This window comes from Saccoglossus kowalevskii, chromosome 15 (genome assembly GCF_978046115.1).
Source record: "Saccoglossus kowalevskii chromosome 15, keSacKowa6.1, whole genome shotgun sequence".
In the NCBI taxonomy this organism is placed as follows: Eukaryota; Metazoa; Hemichordata; class Enteropneusta; family Harrimaniidae; genus Saccoglossus; species Saccoglossus kowalevskii.
The window spans coordinates 29,450,813-29,470,908 of record NC_140655.1 but is presented as its reverse complement, the minus strand read 5'-3'; the positions used below and the strand labels follow the sequence as shown (position 1 = coordinate 29,470,908).

Below are 20,096 nucleotides of genomic sequence, written 5' to 3'. Positions count from 1 at the left end.
CTGCTTTTAATGGGCTGACATGGTTCATAACTGAAACCTTATTCTGTCATACCAGTGTTTGTTCATTCACCACAGACTATAGACAGTGTTATATGTTGTTTCATGGAGCTAGAAAGGGATGTTGTCACTAAGGCGTGACTATGACAAAGAAAGGTGAACACAGAATTCGTCTCTATGTTGCATGTATATTTTAAAGTTTAAATGTTGAATGATAGTTTCAAAAAAAGAAATTGTGACAGTGGCATCATTACTACCTAAAATATGTTTGGATATCTAGAGTACTAAGAAATTGACACTCCCGGTCCGGTTAGACTTAAAATACACCGCAAATATTCACTTTTGAGATATAATTTTTGGTATGTGTTGGTTCTTGGATATTTCATCTTCGTCGTCCTGTTCTTCGTTTAGTAATTCGAACTTCCCAGTTTGCGTAAAAAGGGAGAGTTTCGCGATTACGACATCGAAAATGCCTTTGCTTCATTATTTGCTGAGGGACGGCCACTTAGGTATGTGCTCTGTAAATGAACCTAAAAACGTTAGGTAATCAAACAAAAATGATGTTGTACTAAAGTCCAAAAAGTACGTTCAAGGTCTGCAGTTTTTCGTAGCATAAAAACGATTTACTCCCTTGCTTATTGTGACACCCTCAAATCAACTGATTTCCATTCCCCTCAAGAGTCAAAATGGTATGTGCCTCCATTTTACGCCATGACTTGAAAAAGTCTTTTTTGCTTGACGTGTTCATTTGCCTTTAATTGCGTTTCAGTGGCTGTCACAGTCGTATTCTGAGTCTTGCGGATAACAATTTGGTTCAAATTCACGTAGATATCGCCGAGAAAACTCAAATTTTCGACAAAAGCTAATTTGCATAAAAATGTTTTTGCCCTTGGTTGCCATATTGGACACCTCATACAATTAGTTATTTACACCCCTTTCACCCCTTGATTACACGAAGAACTGCAGTCAGATGTTGATAAGTCGTTACAATTGGTCTGGCAGTTTGTTTTGAAATTTACTTCATCTGTTCAAAATGTTGGCAACAACCCGGTAATTATCAAAGGCGTGATTGACAGGTCAACAACAACAAAATTAAAATGTAGCAAGGCTTGTTCATTTCGATAGACACCATGGCGGCTCAGTACAAATAAACTGATTGGCCAATATCTTTAACATTATTGCTAATTTGCATAACAGAACAAATATTCCCAGTTCGTTCCCACACATGCGGAAGGTAGGTTGCGCGTTGTGCCAGACAAATTAAAGATGATGGAAATTCACAAGCCGGAGATGTTAATCAAAGTACATTATATGTACTATGGAAGTGTACGAATCACCCCAATTTACATCACTGAAACTCGGTTACAGCAGATGTCTTTCGAAGATTTTGTTGGGCTAATCACCAGAGAAATCAAATACCTCGGTCGGATGGGAGCAACACGCAATCAAGTACTCGATGATGAAACCCAAAAGCTGGGTTTACCACGGAATGACCGATTTAAACTTCTACTCACTGACAACATAGTGCGCTCAAAAAGTGGGACACTGAAATTACAAATACACGCGGTGGACGGGAAATCCTCAGCGATAAAGTCCTCTGGGACCAAAGAATACGTAGACACCGACAACGACACTTCGATGTCGCGAAAGCGTAGACTTCACTTTGTCACCGATAATTCCAACAGGGTAACGCCCGTAAAAATTCCGACGTACAAAGCCCCATCGTTACAGGATCGGGAGAATAAATTAACTGACAAGTTGGACACACTTTCACAAGTAAAGATCTCGGTTGAACGCGAATTGACTGACCTAAAGTCGCCACCCCCGCCGCTACTCCTGTTAGCTTTACCGGGATTAAACGTTGTCGAAGCAACGTGTGCACATTGCCACCATAGAGGACACAAGGAAGCAGGAAATCGAAAAAAGCAGTGTGTGTATATGAAGCTTGTCCAGGCTACATGTATTGTGGACGACTTGACAAGCACCACGTTTCCCAGGAAGAATGCTACCAGTTGCGATGTATCGCTTCACAATAGTGTGATCTGTTTTTTTTTCGAAACACCGCTCTGTCGACCGATCTCGGAATTTTATTTATTTATTAACACACAACATCCCCCGGAGGGGATGAAAAGGGTTACAAATCAGATATTAGTAAAAGAAAAATAACTACACAAAAAGTAAGGGAACAAAAAAGCATTAAAAAAAGATAAAAATTTGTATACAAGGAATGTGTTACTGGCTTAGTTTATGTAGGTGCTGCTGTCTTGTATTAAAACAGTTTTTTTAAATATTGAATAAGACATTGCTCCCAAATAAATCTGAACTACCCTCTCTCTTATTACAGCGGGTTTTTCCACCCCTTGCTTATCCATTGCAACGACCTATAATAGTTGCCTCGATACTGACATGAAACTCAACTGTCTTAAGTACAGATATGACCTTGGTAGTACTTATTAAGCTTAAGTGTACACATTCAAAGTCAATATATGCAATGACAGAAAGTTGTAATTGATACCATCTGTTTTAATTGAGCAAGTGATCAGATGCTAGGCAGACTCCAGTGAACTAACATCCTGTAACAGCACTGTAACGTTTTTTGGGAAAGTCCAGGATTATTGAAGGAACTCGTTTTTGACTGAGCTGCTTTCGTGTTTTGACGCCTGATTGACACCTGCAACACATTTCATATTTTGAATTTTGTTCCATTTTGAAGTTTGTGAACTAAACGATTTGCTATTAGCATTCAACAATTTTCAAAATAACTTTTCATCAGTGTTGTGGAGTAGAGCTTTGAGTGCCGATCACAATGTCAAAAATAACAATGGATAAACTACAACAGTTCAGTTTAGACATGGCCATACATAGACACAGTTTTTTTATTAACGAGACAAGAAGGAACTGGCAAGACTAAAACTCTGATTGAACTAATCAGGAATTCGAGGAAGACCAAAAATTACAGCTAGCCACAGTCCCATGGAGGGACTGTGAGCTAGCACAGGCATGGCTGCAGGTCAGTCATTTTTTATTATCCAAGAAACGTCCTGAGTGCCTGTGGTTTGAATCGGATCTTTTGTTTCAAATTCGTTGTACGCCTAGAAAGATTATTTTGGTTCAACAGCTCTCAAGGCCCCGTGCCTTGACATTTCCTGACTTTTTTTTTTTTTTACTATTCTGACGTGTTCTGGGCTGTATATAACAGTCAGACACTGACAAGTAAGTAAGTACTAGTAAACAGTCTGGGACACAGTCAATACAAGCCGGTAGGCTGGTTGACGATCTGTTCCGCTCCGCTCCGCTAAAAAAACAAGCAACATGTTTTTGGCTGTTTCCATGGTAGGACATGAACGTGAAGCTTACGTCAGTTTATAACTTAATGGGCCCTGTGTACGAAGTTCGCAAAAACCATTCAGTCTTTAGGAGTCACTTAGTTTATTACTAGGACGTATTCTGCTGTTACATTTATTATTTCCAACCATTTTGCGATAGTATTTTCTAGAATGAAGTTGTGTTGGGATTATGTTGATACAGTGTAACAACGTCAGCGTGATCTCTTCTTACCAGTGCGCAACGTAGCCAAAATAAAAAGCATGATCATCTGAGCAAAAAAATAAAAAGCATGATCATCTGAACACTGCTATTACAAAACTGGTAGGAGGTAATACATTTGGGGCGAAAGTATTCAAAAATCAGTTTTTGACTCCTGTGTGCGAGGCACAAAAAGGGAGTCTTTGCAGTTAGTGTGTCTGTTCCACTGATATCTCAAGAACCAGTCATTGGATTTTGATGAAACTTGGCACATAGATGCTCACAACTAATGCGCAGATTTGATTAGTTTTGGGTAAAAATCTGTGCAATATTAATTACCTAATTTGCATAATGATTAATCAATTTTTGGCTAATCGTCACATTTCAATAAAACTTGTACATAGGTGTCATAGGACACTGCACAAACCTGATAGTTTTTAGAGTAATATCAGTACATATTAATTACCTAATTTCCATAATTAATTTTCAGGTTTTGATATTTCAAGTAGTAATCATCACATTTCAATGACACTTGGTACATAGTTACTTAAGGACTGTGCAGACCCCTGATTAGTTTTTGGGTAAATATTTGTGCATATTAATTACCTTACGGTATTAGCATAATTTTCAGCTTTTTGCCTGATATCTCAAGTACTAATCATCATATTTCAATGAGACTTGCTACATAGATCTTCTAGGACTATGCAGAGACCTGATTAGTTTTAATTTGATATTAATTACCTAATTTGAATAATGTTCCACTGTATATTAATGAAACTTTTAAAGAGAACTATGCAGAGACCCAATTAGTTTTTGGTAAATATTTATACTTATTAACATAATTAATTAACACTGATATCTCAATTACTGATCATCACATTTGAATAAAATTTGGTACATAAATTCTCTAGGACAATAGAGAGGCCCGATTAATTTTGGGTTAAAATTTGTTCATATTAATTCTCTAGTTAGCATAATAATTCATAATTTTTTTGTTCTGTTCTGTTCTGTTCATATTAGTTACCTGATTTACATAATTAGTTTTCAGCTTTTCCATCAATATCTCGTGTACAAGTAATTTTGAATTAATTTTTAATGTGTCTTCAATACTGTAAAATGACTAATTTTCGCTGGGTTTAAATTTCACTGATTTACCATTTCAGGCATAGTCAGTGGGTTTTAAATTCACGGTTTCGTCATTTAGATAATGTGTTCTATGCTAAATTTTACATATTCACTGTGTTTTAATTTAGCACATTTTTCCAGTCAGCGAAATAAGCTAAATTAAAACCCAGTGAATAGTTACCCCCTTTACAGTACTCTCAGCACACGGGAGTTCTTTCTAAGCTTTCTTTGATTGGCTGTTGCAATGGCAGTGGTGGGCCAGGATTTTTTTTCAATTAGTGACGGTACGACCTACTTGTGAAGTATGAACAAAATCGGCCGAGCCAAAAAAATCACAGAGGAGTTAAAAGCCATTGCTGGTGAAAAGTTATTCAAAAATCAGTTTTTGGCTGTTGCAATGGCAGTGGTGGGCCAGAATTTTTTCCAATTAGTGACGGCACGACCTACCTGTGAAGTATGAACAAAATCAGCCGAGCCAAAAAAATCACACAGGAGTTTATAAAAGCAGTTGCTGGTGAAAAGTTTAACCCAACTTTGGGGTCAAATTTCTCGGTAATGAAAAAAGATATCAAAAATTCAAATAGTAACTTTGTGCCCACACTCAAGCTGAGTAGAATGAGCTATGTCTGAGGTGTTTTATCCCAAATTTGTAGGAGGAGATACATTTGGTGCGATAAACTACCTTTAATTGTCATAATTCTATGTATTATTTCTAGAAATTAATTAAAATTACTAATCATGCCAAACGTTGGTCTGTACTTGTTTGTGGTGAATGAGGGCATTATACTTTACAGTACTGCATCTAATAATCAGACTTATATTCATTGTCTACCATCTAATTTGGTGTTATGCTGAGTGTGTATGTTGCCACTTTCTACAACTAATTGTCTGGGTATAGGGCGCCACCAAGTGGTAGGTTTTGATAAATAACTCCCAGGGTTTAAATTTTGGGGATTTTTTTGCATGGGAAATTACTCGTCTAATGATATTCCATCATATATAAGATCAACAAGAACTTTATTAAACCTTCTTATTAGTCCCCGTTCGGACGCAGTTCGAAAACGGGGACTTGTGTTTTGACCTCCGTGTGTGTGTGCGTGCGTGCATATGTGCGTGCGTCCGGACCTGTATCTTAGAAATGCCTGGACCAATCACAATCAAACTTCATACATACATCATACATGATATTATACATATGCACGTCAATTTGTTTCACGATCTGATTCAAGATGGCCGAATGGATGATTGATCACACCGATTTTATCAAGCACATACTTGGCGCAGAGAAAAACCAGAGTGATTAGGAGGACAAGATGGCGGCGCCTCATTGCCTCGGCGGCGTGGTTCGTGACGTGAAGGAAAATCTTGAGGTCATGGAGCTACCTAGATTTCTATCTGTCATTGGCTGAATCGCAGATTAATGCCTGCACTTCAAAATACATGTAGTCATTTTGACTGACTAGAGTCTATGTGGGTAATTGAACGTAGTGAATGTGGACAACATGCGACTGCAGTAAGTAAGAGTCACTGTGCTGTGCAGCAAAACTACACCTTGTGAAAACAATATTGGAACTCTTGATCAATCAGACATTATGTGACAAACTACATCGTTCTGTCAGGCATGCGGAGGGCGCAACTCACCCGACTTTGTCAGGCTAGAAAAACCTACGAGTTTGTTGGAACAAAAATGGCTGCCATTTTATTTCTAATCGCAACTCATCGACATGTTGTTTAGATATATTTATGATCAGCATCTTGCATGTGTAACTAGACATTTATTTGCAGTACTCACTCTATAAATAAACAAAGACACTCAAAAAACAACCAGGTAAACAATACTTTCTTGAGGAAAAATAAAAAATTGTTTATAAATTCTCCATTTCTCAGTCACAATGTTTTACAATGAGAAAAATAAAATAATGTACTCGCAAAATGTAAACATTTTGTTTTTGTAATATGTGGCGAGTCAGTAAACAAATAACTAAAACGTTGGTTTTCTCCAAAATCTGAGGATAACGTATCCCAAAATCTTGAATGTTAACATATAGACAACAAGAAATAGATAGTTCAGCCAGAGAGGAAGATGAACATTCGCTTCTTGTAGAATAGATGATGATGAAATATATGTACTGTTATTTTGACATTCTTCATAAATAGAATAATCAAGGGTGCACCTGAAATGGAAAAAAAAAGATTTAAAGTGGAGAATCGTCCCCTGTGCATGCCGCAGTTTACAAATAAGTGTCTAGCTATTGAGCATTTACATTTTTAGCGCATGTTATTGTTATCTAGCACATGCACGGCTAACACTCACTCTGCTATAACTAATAAACAAGTCATGGTGGTCGTCGCGCAGCGTGTGTTCAATTTTCATGTAAATAAACAATATATTTTACATGCTTTGTGTACGTCGCTATGAGTCCCATATCGAACAGGACGCGGCACGACAACTGCCGCCCTTTATTGTCACAGTTGCAATTTGGGGGAAAATGTTAATCATGATTTAGATAATGGCCGATGACATATTCCCTATCAAGTTTTTATTTACTTGGTCAATTAAAAACAATAACAGATGTAGATTATAATATGATTATAAGTATGAAAATTGTCACAAGTCAGCATTTTAAATTACCGGTAAATTACAATGCAGACGTGCATCAAAACCATATAATCTGTAATATTCAAACTAAGTTTGATAAAATCCACAATGCCAAAGAAATGATTGACATGTTCAATTGTTTTTTGGGACTAAAATGGCTACCAGTTTGTCAGAGTTCAAAATGAAAAAGAAATGTACATATATACTATTGCAGAACCTTACTTTGGAAGTAAGGGGCATCCATCTTTCAAGGATAACATTTTGCTTTAGCATATAAAAACAGTGCATCAAGGTACCCTGTTAAGTTCAAGTCCTATTATGTTACCTTTGTACCTTTCACAGCTCAAGCATGTTCAAGGGACAAATGAAATAAAATCAACACGACTACCAATTATTTGTAATTCTGATTACAGTACAACATGCAAGAAACTCATAAACTTTGACAATTAGAATGTTTCACTTGGAATGGTTCTTTCTGAATTAAAATCGAGCAAATAACAATTGCATTGTTGTTTATATGCAGTTGCCACCAGTCAATAATAATAGCTCATTGTGGCACTTTCTTTGTTTTGAAAATAATTTGTTACAAGACAAGTTTCATTGAACTATGAAAACGGCTGCTTTCACAACAATGGTGATAATGGCTGTGTTTTTTTCGTGGTCAGGCCAGCTCGCTTTTCTATCGCTTAGTATTAGTATCACGTTTTGTTTTTGTTTTTTTGAGTGCTCTTTATCGATTTGTCAGAGGTTCTGTTTTAGGTTCGTTTATTTTGTTTTTTCCCTCAAGCTTAAGTGCTGTATGCCAGAAATGTAATTTTAGATTCAACAGAATAAAACTAACTTTTTATTTTCTTTTGCCGCCAATTTGTTCTTTGCCATTGAGTAATTCAGATTACATGAACATTACTGTCTGATTAATATATCAGAAATAAAAGGGAAAATGCCCAACAAGTTGAATATAGCTAATACAAAGACAAGTCACAAATATTGTTCTTATTTGCATGGGCAATTAGAGTTTGTTTTTTTATTGGTGTGTTGTGCACATTTTGAGGGAAAATGTCAATTCAAGGTTAAAGTGCCTGTGAAATGGCTGCTATTTTCACGCCTAAAATTATCATTTGATACATAAATATTAATAATTTTTATGTTTCTAAGCATGAATTATTTTTTTTAAGTGAAAAATGTGTTTTAAACTCAGTCTACGGCAACTTTATTTTTGTGTATTTTAAAACGAGGCTCCTCATTAGCTTCTCATTTGCATACAGATATTTCCCTTGTGACATCAGAAGGGGAAGTCGCATGGCAGCTTGCATTGCCGATCCGTGTAAATAAGGCAAATTTCTTGTGCAGTTTTCTCGTCTTTGACTAAATTGTCACATATGTACTTGTTCGTTGAGGAAGAATGGACCATAATGAACACATAGTATCAATTTTTGTTGCATGGGGTTGAGTTAGATGCGAAATATGTCCGTTCTGGTGTAGCTGGTAACCGTCACCGACACCGGCGCACGTTTGTACACTGTCGCTGAACAAAATAGAATTTGACGTCGGAATTATCTCGTTATTTAGCAGGTTACTAGGCACGTCACTACACTGTTTTATTTCATCGATCGTCTAAGTAAAACTTTCAAAATTAAAATAAAAGAGAACATATTCTGACATTCTAAACATTAGACTATATATAGTTACTAAATAAATGACAGCCGCGTGGAAATAAATTGACTTTTTGTTGAAATAGGTGAACGCGCCGGGTCAGGACGAGGGCAAGTGCGTTAAAAGCGGCGTTTAAATGTTACTAGTATTTAATATTCACATGTTCAGGACAGGGGGCTGTTCTACAGTTTGATTATCAAATTTAGGTCAATGTCATTGTGGTTTGTCAGATGTGCACATCTTTATTAAAATTTTCTTCAGTTTAAGAGGCCAGGTGAGGCAACCTCAGGACAGTGACTGGTGGAGTAAGGTGGCAAAAGTTTTACTAGTATTACTGGTATCAGGTTTCACCTATTTATTATAGAGTGACAAAACAATTTAGTTGCTAGTAAAAATATTTATTTCATTAAATATATAAAAATTAGTACAAAACATTAACAATAAAATAATTATTTTTGAGAATCCAAAATGCCTAATTATTGCATTAACTATATATTTAATGTACACTATAAAAGTAAAACAAAACATGTAATAATTAAAGTCGAATATTTGCTGCACCAAGCACTACTGTTTTCGTTACACAAGTCACGATGTGAAATTTGGACCAAATATGTCACTTGACAGGGAGTGCACGCACAGATGAGATGTCTTGCCATGTTTACTGTTCGCAATTTGGATGAAAAAAGTTTCGAACTTAAATTACAATTTGATTATGACTAATATATATGCATGTTATTCATCAACAAACATTAATGAAAGGGGAAACATGAACGTTTTTCAAGTCAACTGTAAAGACAACTGTAATGAAGTTTCAGGTTATTTTGTATTATTAAACCATATTTGTTATCATCATAATTATAAATTAACAAAATAAAATTATAAATTCATTAAATCAATAGCTTTTTGGACAGTCGATAGTGTTTATATGTCCAAATTATTGTGTCTTTGAATAATGTTTGAATTATTCACTGTTTTTCAGCCCTTACACACGCCAACGATTGAAATTTGTTTAGTTGCTATCAAATTATCGTTCGAAGAAATACCTCATTTGTGAGTCGTGCTTTTGATACAAATCGAAGATCGCGATCGACCCCTACCACCATTTTGCCTTCCTTGTCCTTGTTAGGAAAAAATAAAAAAGCTTGCATATTTACTAATTATTTAATGACTGCATATTTTGTTTAAAAATATCAAACAAAAATAAACATTTGAGAAAGATTAAAACTGGAAAAACGAATGTGAAACATTACTGTCTGCTCGAGGAGAAGACACTGGGAGTCGTGTGCAAATACATATAGATTGTTTACAAATAATAGATAACATAGAAGGACTTTCTGTCACGTTGTGTAGCCAAAATGCATAAAATAGAAAATTTATATCTTCCTTGCCGTTGCTGTCAAGTGTATGCCTAATCAATGGATAAAGTGTAGCCACTTTGAATTGAATCCGCTAAACGCGGGGAATTCAGCTTTCGGTTTTTCGGCTCGTGGCATCGCAATAGCGGTGAAGGTCAGTCCTGGGTTGAACCGACAGCCATGACCACTATATTAATTTTGAACGATCGTAAATAATTTTTTAACCCAATAGTAGTGAATCACTAATTATTATATATATCTTGCATTATATATCTTTTCCATCTATATTCAAAAGGAACAGTATCGGACCAGATATTCTGGGGAGAACACTGCAATGTAGTTAGCATTCAATACATACTTTTCTTGCCCCCTTTCCCGTAATCTTTTATTGCCATTGTCTCTACACTTGGATTTTATATTCCAGCTAAAAAACCTAACATGACCCACCCAAGGTATCTGCATACCAAGTATCAAAAGTAGTTTTTGAGTTTTCAAGAAGAAGTCAAAAATAGAATTGTTGACGGATAACAGATAATAACAGCTCTTCTCTGTCATCGAAGCTAAAAATGGAGTTCAAGTTTTGTTGAAATTTGCTGAGTGACAGTTTTGTCATACATAAAATAAGTGATGTATTTGAGCGTGATAGTTCCACTGAATTAACATGAAATGACAGACTACCAAACCCAACCCAACAGGTAATCAACAGTTTGCGTTGTTTATGTAAAATGAAGACACATTTTAATAGTATAGTCAGATTTTATCTTTAAATGTCCTTCCTTTAAAAGTGAAAGGAAAAGACGTTTTGAAGATTGTGATCTCAAGTCTAAATTAAATCATCAGATGATATTTTTCTTGAGGTAATGAAAAATGCAAAAGTCCTTTCACTATACCTTAAAGATACTATCTTTAAATCCCCTGATTAAAAGTTGCTAGAATAGTGAAGTTTTTATTTTGATATTTCTTTAGTCGGTATTTTTTCAGTTTTATTGTTTGTTTTTATTACATTTGTTTATTTATGTCTTGTTATTCTCTTTACCTTTAAGTTACTAAATCCTCTGATGATTTAGTTGTGTAATAAAGTTATTATATTATTAGTACTGTTCGATTATTTGTCATAGCAACAGTGAATTAATTTATCGATGCACACTTTTGTTAATATTAAAGCACACTGGTTACAATGAATATATTCAGATTTAAACATCTTCGCCTTGTACCTTGCTTGGTGATTTTATAACCACATGTCATTACAATGTGTACTCATGAATTAGAACAGTACTCTTGAATTCCTGTCCTGAGATCAATGTATTTTGAACACATGTAAAACATGTATCCAATAATATGCAGTATTCAGATTGGTTGTCATAGTTACCTGAATGGTCCATTGTCGGTAAACTCAATTATCAGCAATGCATTGTAGGAATAATAGAGGAAAGACGTGTATTTTGTCCACTCAAGCCAGACTGGAAAATCATCAATATAGAAACCACTCAGCATCAAAGAGAATAGGATTATTATAGCAGTAGTGGATAACGATTTCTCAAAATCTAACCATGCTATACTTATTGCTTGGCCAAGTGCCTGCAAAATAAAGCAAATATAGTTCAGAATTAATGAAAGTCTGTTACAGTAACTGTAAAATACTTCATGTTCACTTGGAATTAATTTTCGCTTAAGGAATGATTCTGTGAAAATAAAATCCAGCGAATATACCTTTTTTCCTATACTTTACATTCAACTTGTCAGAAATCAGTGAAAATAAATTCCATACAAAACAGCCAAAAAGCCTTTTCAGCAAAAATTAATTCCAGCTAATATAAAGTATTCTACAGTATTTTCTTTTTACAATGGAAGAAATTTCACAAAATTCATTGTGACTGGCATACTCCAGTAAAATTTTCTGACTCAGAAAATAACCTAGCCTAGAAACCTTGTTTTTCATGAATATACGATACAGACAGCACAGTCTGAACCTTGCATACATTAACTGCTAGTAGACTTCTTCTCATTTTTAACTTCACCAAACAAATTCTTTTATAAAATTCTACAAGCTGAAGAACATTTCAACATCCTGTATGTGTTCCTGTGTGCACATTTTAAGAGTAGTAAGCTTAATATCTATCATGGAAAGCTTAGAAAGAACTCTTGTGTGCTGAAGGTATTCGAGGCATGAAGTACAAATAAGGAATACTGTATTTAATAATTTTTAATATTAAAAGCACATCTTCAATACACATAAAGCAAAATCACAGAAATATCTTTTCACCATAGACTTGTCTTACTTGTACAAGTAAGCACATGTGTTTCTACTAGATCAAATACAGCATAGATATCAGTGGAACAGTCATTGAACAGCTAAAAATCAGTTAATATCATGCAAATTAAGTAATTAATAAGCAAGGATTTTCACCGAAACCTAATCAAATCTGCGCATTAGCCCTGTGCACTAATTTTCATCAAAAACCAGAGAATGGTTATTGAGATATCAGTGGAACAGATGGACACACACATCAAACCGTCGTTGTAACGACACACATTGGATTAACTTTCAATATAGTTGAATTAACTTTTAATATAGTTGCGATATGAACTCGATTAAAACGCGTTCCTATATAGGGTTACATATTAATTAGAGTTTAATTGAACTCAATTACAATACAAATCAAAGTAGAATTGCGTTTAATTAATAAGTTTAATTAAATAAAAGTTGAATATCCTGTGACTGCATGAACATAGAAATGTTTGCGAAGCTTAGGTTTAGTAAAGGTAGTAGGTATGGTACAATTATACTAATATTAACATAAATTGAACCATATCTTCCCCCTTTACTAAACCTAAGCTATGCAAACTCGACTTAAATTTGATTAAATATTAATATAAATTATGAAAATAGTTAGGGTCGTCACAATGTAGGTCCTGTCATCACAAGTCGGTGTAAAGTTAAATTGAAGTCGTCACAACGTTGGTACCACACATGCACCCATACAGACACACTAACTGCAAAGACTCCTATTGTGTGCTTCACACACGGGAAATAAAAACAAGAAACCAAAACAAAAAACCAAGCAACCAAAACAAAAATGACAAACAAATTATAATTCTAATATTTTACAATATTCAACAAAGTAAGTTTATAATTTCTTCTTACCTGGCCAGCAAACACAGTTAGAAGCAACAGTGCCATAAAGGAAAAGAACGCTGAAGCGGATTGGTTGAGACCAGTGCTCCAATAAACAATCAGAGTTGAAATGATTGGTAGTATAATCAGCAATGGCAGTTCACTTGTGTTCTTAGAAAGGTAAAAAGCTGATAACCGATACATGCCAGCTGAACGTTCCTTGAACATCACTATTTTCTCCGACGGAACTGAAAATACATATTTTGCTTTTATTAAATATAAATATTCGCTTTCAAAATGTGAAGTATTTTTAGAATCAGACAACCTGTCGAAGAAAGTTTAAGCGCACTGAAGGTTGAGGGTATTAACAACATGAAATGAATAATACATGTAATCTAAAATGAATTAAAAATTTAAGATTAACCTATCAAACAAGGAGCCTGTCAGCTGAAATAGCTCTGCTTTTTTAGATGCACATTATGAAAGCAATAGATGATTTTCCGTTAAGATGCAGCAAAAATTGAATGATTTTGAATTATTCTTTTTTTATAGCACAAAAGGGAATATGATGAGATATCATTACTTCATCAAATTTGACCATCATTAATTGTGTATAGCATATTATTAAAGACACGTGTTTGTTAAATCCTACATGATGATATAACGCTGATACTACATGTATGATCTCTGTCCTGTTTTTATCTTTGATAAATACTTGATGCAGGGATCTTGCAGTTAACCAGAAATTGTCTACGTGGTCTAAAGTATTGGAATTGGTAACATTAACAGAAATATTGCAGGAAATATTTTAAATGTTATAATGAGCTGAAAATTAATTAGTATGCAAATTAGGTAAATGTATTTCCACCAAGAGCGAATTAGACAAGATTTTGGTTTAACCCTAGTATCGTCATGTTTATGTTCACAATTTCATTAATTATTCTTCAAGGTAACCTTTGTATATTGCTAAAATTTGTGATTCATGTAGACAATATGCATGAATTTCCATCCAAAACTAATCACATCCACTGAGTTTATATTTTAATATATTATGGCAATGACATCACACAGGGTTTGTCAAATTTTTCGGTATTTCAACGCTTAATAATGTGTTATACACATTTGATAATGATTAATTTCTATGAAGTAGGGGTATCTCAACACAATATTCCCCTCTCAAGGATCGCCATTACGACATTGAGCTATAAAAAAGCATCATAAATTCAAAATCAAATTGCTTAATTTTGTGACAGACAGACGGACGTGCATTTCAAGCAATATGCAAGATCGAAACGGAAAATCACCTATTATGGGTGTGTGCGTTTGGAAATAAAGTTGAAATTATCCGGTCAAAGCAGTTGCAAAGTGAGAGGAAAAAAGCAAATGAAAAACGAAAGTGAATGGGAGGGTGGGCAGAAAGTAGTACTGTTGTGTATATGGTGTATCAGATCCCATCCGTTTTTTTCTAGTCAATAATGACAGGCCTTTTAAAGAATTTAAATTCTATACATTTTTGTTTTGCAGCATTTTAGAATTCAATGTATTGAGAACCACATGCGCATAAAAAAAAGAACTGTGTTAAAGAAAAGTTATACTTACAAACTATTACTGCAATCAATGCTATTGCAAAACACCAATACACAAGATAAAATACGAACTGAAACGCAAGGAAATTAATCTCTTAATTGTCAAGAACTGTGTATGCATTCAAGTCTAATAAGAAGTGTAAAGTCAGTTGTACAATATGTGCCAAATGTATGCACATTACATGTATGTATGAACACCCATTTTATTATAAGTATACACATTCAACTCATTAAGTATGCAAAACTCATGAAAAATGTGCACTTGTCTCATTACATCTGCACACTATCTTATGTATGCACACTCGTCTCATATCGGCACACTCGTCTCATTATATCTGCACTCGTCTCATTATATCTGCACACTCGTCTCATTATATCTGCACACTCGTCTCATTATATCTGCACACTCGTCTCATTATATCTGCACACTTGTCTCATTATATTTGCACACTCGTCTCATTATATCTGCACACTCATCTCATATCTGCACACTCATCTCATTACATCTGCACACTCGTCTCATTACATCTGCACACTAGTCTCATTATATCTGCACACTCGTCTCATTATATCTGCACACTCGTCTCATTGTATCTGCACACTCGTCTCATTGTATCTGCACACTCGTCTCATTGTATCTGCACACTCGTCTCATTGTATCTGCACACTCGTCTCATTACATCTGCACACTCGTCTCATTATATCTGCACACTCGTTTCATTACATCTGCACACTCGTCTCATTATATCTGCACACTCGTCTCATTACATCTGCACACTCGTCTCATTACATCTGCACACTCGTCCCATTATATCTGCACACTTGTGTTAGCTGGGAGCAATAAAAGTACTTACCAGTCCCATTCTACTTATTATATCCTCCTCTTCAAAGCCCAACTGCCACCATATTAGTGAAAACATAATAGATACCATTATACATTCTATGTAATTAGATTTAGTCAGTATTGTACTCTTAGCTTGTTTGAAACACCTCACAGTCAGAATCCTGTACTGTTCAAGAAAGTTTGTAGGCCATTTTTTTTTCTTGGAATCAAGAACTTCTTCATCAGGAATAATATCAATATTTATGGAGTCAATGTTTTTGCCTTGAGATAATGAATCTGTCAACGGGTTTGTTTGTTTAATATCTTCCAGTAAATCCCATGAAGCTTTTTTCCCTTCTTCCTTGATACAGCGGATTTCATCTTCTGTGCCTTTAAGCTTTTCCACTAAAATTGAACGTTGAACATTATACACATTAGGGACAACATCAAAAGTTCAATGTAGGATAAAAAACTTAATTCATTTAGTTTTTTCCCAAACCCCCTACCCCCCACTGAAACTTAATTGATAAATATTGACCATGGCGTCAGACTACATTCACCATTAAATACAAATTGATAATAGGACAGTAGCATAGCAGTTGGTTGTCGGGTGGGTGTAAAACGACTTTACAAATGCACCTCATTTGACGCACATATTTACACTCGGGCCAAACCATTTTCTCGTCTTAGATGTTTGTTTTTTCATTTTCTGTTATTTCTGTCCATGATTGGATAGAAAAAAACAAACTACAAATACCTCAAAATTTTTTTGAATTCATTGAAAAATAAAATAGTTTTTGTAGGTTGTAAACTTTTTGAGGTCGTCCCTTAGTTACCATTGATTATACGAATTAATTAATTGTGTAAACAATTTATGTGACCCATTTTGGAAATGTTGCAAGTCAGATAGAGGAAACCTTGAAAAAATACCATTTACACATTTTGAATAAGTACCATTCTTAAGGTGACCAGTCCAATCATAATGAAGCTTGAAACAAACATGTACATGTACATGCATCATGCTATGACTCAACTACCATGGTTACCACCTGCTGACGCTGTTTTTTCTTATTCATCTCTGGAGGCTTTCAGCAGACGATGTTACAAAGCTATGATCTGAAGTTGAAAACTAGAAGGTGGAGAAAGGCAGCACAATCAAATCCACCAATTACAGGAAGCCCAATTGAGAATACTTACTAACAAAATCTGCTGGATTATAATGTTCTACACATGTCAAACCAATACGGCTAAAATAGTCCATTATATTCTTTACATGACCAAAATAAGCAGTCTAAAAAAAAAAGTTATGAAAAAATCAACATGTAATTGTATTACATAATCCCTGGGAATTAATATTATTATCAATTATTAAAATAAAAAGGCTGTTAGTTCTCCATTTTTAATCTTATTGAAAAAACAAAACGAAATGATATTCATCAAGGTCATCAAGAGTATGAACTTAAAAATGTTTTCATGCATATGAGGTCCACTTCTAAAATGGCAGTAAAAGTTTGATTGTTGAATTTTTAACGTTGAAATGACTGCCATTCTGCCATCTTGAATTAGATGATCAAACAAATACATGTGCATATGTGCGACATATGATGTATAAGGTTGATCGGTCAGAGCGAGTCTAAGATGAAATAAAATGGCCAATAGTCGGCCATTTTGAATGTGATATGAATACAAAATTGTGTGCATCATAGTCCTATTATGTCTAGAGAAAAGACGAAAATATCACTTTTTACCAAAAATGACAAAAATATTCATCAAAATTAGAGAATTAAAGATATCATCATGAAATGAACAAATCTGAGAGAGGTCCACATGTAGTACCTATATATGTAATATCTAAGCAATTGAACTTGGGGTTTTTAACAAGAAGTCGAAAATATCTCTTTTTACCAAAAATGACAAAAATATTTATCAAAATTAGAGAATTAAAGATATCATCATGAAATGAACAAATCTGAGAGAGGTCCACATGTACCGGTAGTACCTATATATGTAATATCTAAGCAATCGGACTTGGAGTTTTTAACAAGAAGTCGAAAATATCTCTTTTTACCAAAAATGACAAAAATATTCATCAAAATCAGAGAATTAAAGATATCATCATGAAATGAACAAATCTGAGACTGGTCCACATGTAGTACTTACATATGTAATATCTAAGCAATCGGACTTGGGGTTTTTAACAAGAAGTCGAAAATATCTCTTTTTACCAAAAATGACAAAAATATTCACCAAAATTAGAGAATTAAAGATATCATCACAAAATGAACAAATCCGAGAGGGGTCTACCCAAGGTACCTACATACCAAGTATCAAAGCATTCTGGCTAGCAGTTTTCAAGAAGAAGTCGAAAATAGCATTTTTGACTAAAAATGACAAAAATATTGTCTATAAATAAGACAATTGAACATATCCACACGAAAAGATTAAATCTGAGAGAGAACCACCCAAGGTACCTTCCTAGAAAGTTTCACAGCTATACAGTTTGTAAATTTAATAATGTAAATGTAAAGTTGACGACGGCGACGACGGACGCTGACGGACAATCAGTAATACTATAAGCTCTGCTCGACTTCGTCGACAGCGGAGCTAAAAAAGGTCATCAAAATTTTAGTTCCTAAATATTTTTGTGTAAGATATTCCATATCATGCATTAGTAACATCCCAACCATAGTCAGCACTATAAAACATTTTCATTATTTGCCACAGAGGGCATACTTCTTTATGTTTTAACTACTGTATCTCCCAATCCATATCAGTAACTCCATATGTTTCTGCTGTAAAATTAAGTAATAGGGATGACTTAAGTTTAATTTAAATATAAACACAGGAATCATTTAAATTTATTAAAAGTAATCTATGATTACTTTTCACCAAGGAAATATAACTCCAGTCTAATGGATGTAGTCTAAGCTCATTAATCTTTTTATTATGAATTGTTTATCAAGGGAAGTTGTACATTCAAATGAAAAATCCATGGATTAACACTTTACATAGATTAGATTCACAATTTATTCTGATCCGATTGATTGCTCACTATACTGCCTCCTCATTCAATACAGACAGAATGCATAGACTTTCTACAATGCAGTTGCACAGGATGTATAGAATGGGACGAGTGTGCAGCTATAATGAGACGAGTGTGCAGATGTAATGAGACGAGTGTGCAGATATAATGAGATGAGTGTGCAGATAAAATGAGATGAGTGTGCAGCTATAATGAGACGACTGTGCAGATATAATGAGATGAGTGTGCAGATATAATGAGACGAGTGTGCAGATATAATGAGATGAGTGTGCAGATATAATGAGACGACTGTGCAGATATAATGAGATGAGTGTGCAGATATAATGAGACGACTGTGCAGATAAAATGAGATGAGTGTGCAGATAAAATGAGACGAGTGTGCAGATAAAATGAGATGAGTGTGCAGATAAAATGAGACGAGTGTGCAGATATAATGAGACGAGTGTGCAGATATAATGAGATGAGTGTGCAGATATAATGAGACGACTGTGCAGATATAATGAGATGAGTGTGCAGATATAATGAGACGAGTGTGCAGATATAATGAGACGAGTGTGCAGATAAAATGAGATGAGTGTGCAGCTATAATGAGACGAGTGTGCAGATATAATGAGACGAGTGTGCAGATATAATGAGACGAGTGTGCAGATAAAATGAGATGAGTGTGCAGATAAAATGAGATGAGTGTGCAGATAAAATGAGACGAATGTGCAGATATAATGAGATGAGTGTGCAGATATAATGAGACGAGTGTGCAGATATAATGAGATGAGTGTGCAGATAAAATGAGACGAGTGTGCAGATATAATGAGTGTGCAGATATAATGAGATGAGTGTGCAGATATAATGAGATGAGTGTGCAGATAAAATGAGACGAGTGTGCAGATATAATGAGTGTGCAGATATGAGATGAGTGTGCAGATATAATGAGATGAGTGTGCAGATAAAATGAGACGAGTGTGCAGATATAATGAGTGTGCAGATATAATGAGATGAGTGTGCAGCTATAATGAGATGAGTGTGCAGATAAAATGAGACGAGTGTGCAGATATAATGAGACGAGTGTGCAGATATAATGAGATGAGTGTGCAGATATAATGAGACGACTGTGCAGATATAATGAGATGAGTGTGCAGCTATAATGAGATGAGTGTGCAGATAAAATGAGATGAGTGTGCAGATAAAATGAGACGAGTGTGCAGATAAAATGAGATGAGTGTGCAGATAAAATGAGACGACTGTGCAGATATAATGAGACGAGTGTGCAGATATGAG

At 34.8% G+C, this 20,096-nt stretch overlaps 1 protein-coding gene across 1 annotated transcript in view; it reads right to left on the bottom strand.

The window, feature by feature from the left end:
- Positions 1 to 6,402: 6,402 nt before the first annotated feature.
- Positions 6,403 to 20,096, bottom strand: part of LOC100377927 (uncharacterized) — a 52,217-nt gene continuing 38,523 nt past the window's right edge. The window contains exons 7-12 of the mRNA XM_085490690.1: positions 16,976 to 17,069; positions 15,810 to 16,183; positions 14,969 to 15,026; positions 13,400 to 13,617; positions 11,624 to 11,832; positions 6,403 to 6,821 (exon numbers count right to left, since the gene is read on the bottom strand). Coding sequence (XP_085346816.1) covers positions 6,629 to 6,821; positions 11,624 to 11,832; positions 13,400 to 13,617; positions 14,969 to 15,026; positions 15,810 to 16,183; positions 16,976 to 17,069 — 1,146 coding nt within the window. The 3' untranslated portion in view covers positions 6,403 to 6,628. The remainder of the gene's footprint in view (positions 6,822 to 11,623; positions 11,833 to 13,399; positions 13,618 to 14,968; positions 15,027 to 15,809; positions 16,184 to 16,975; positions 17,070 to 20,096) is intronic.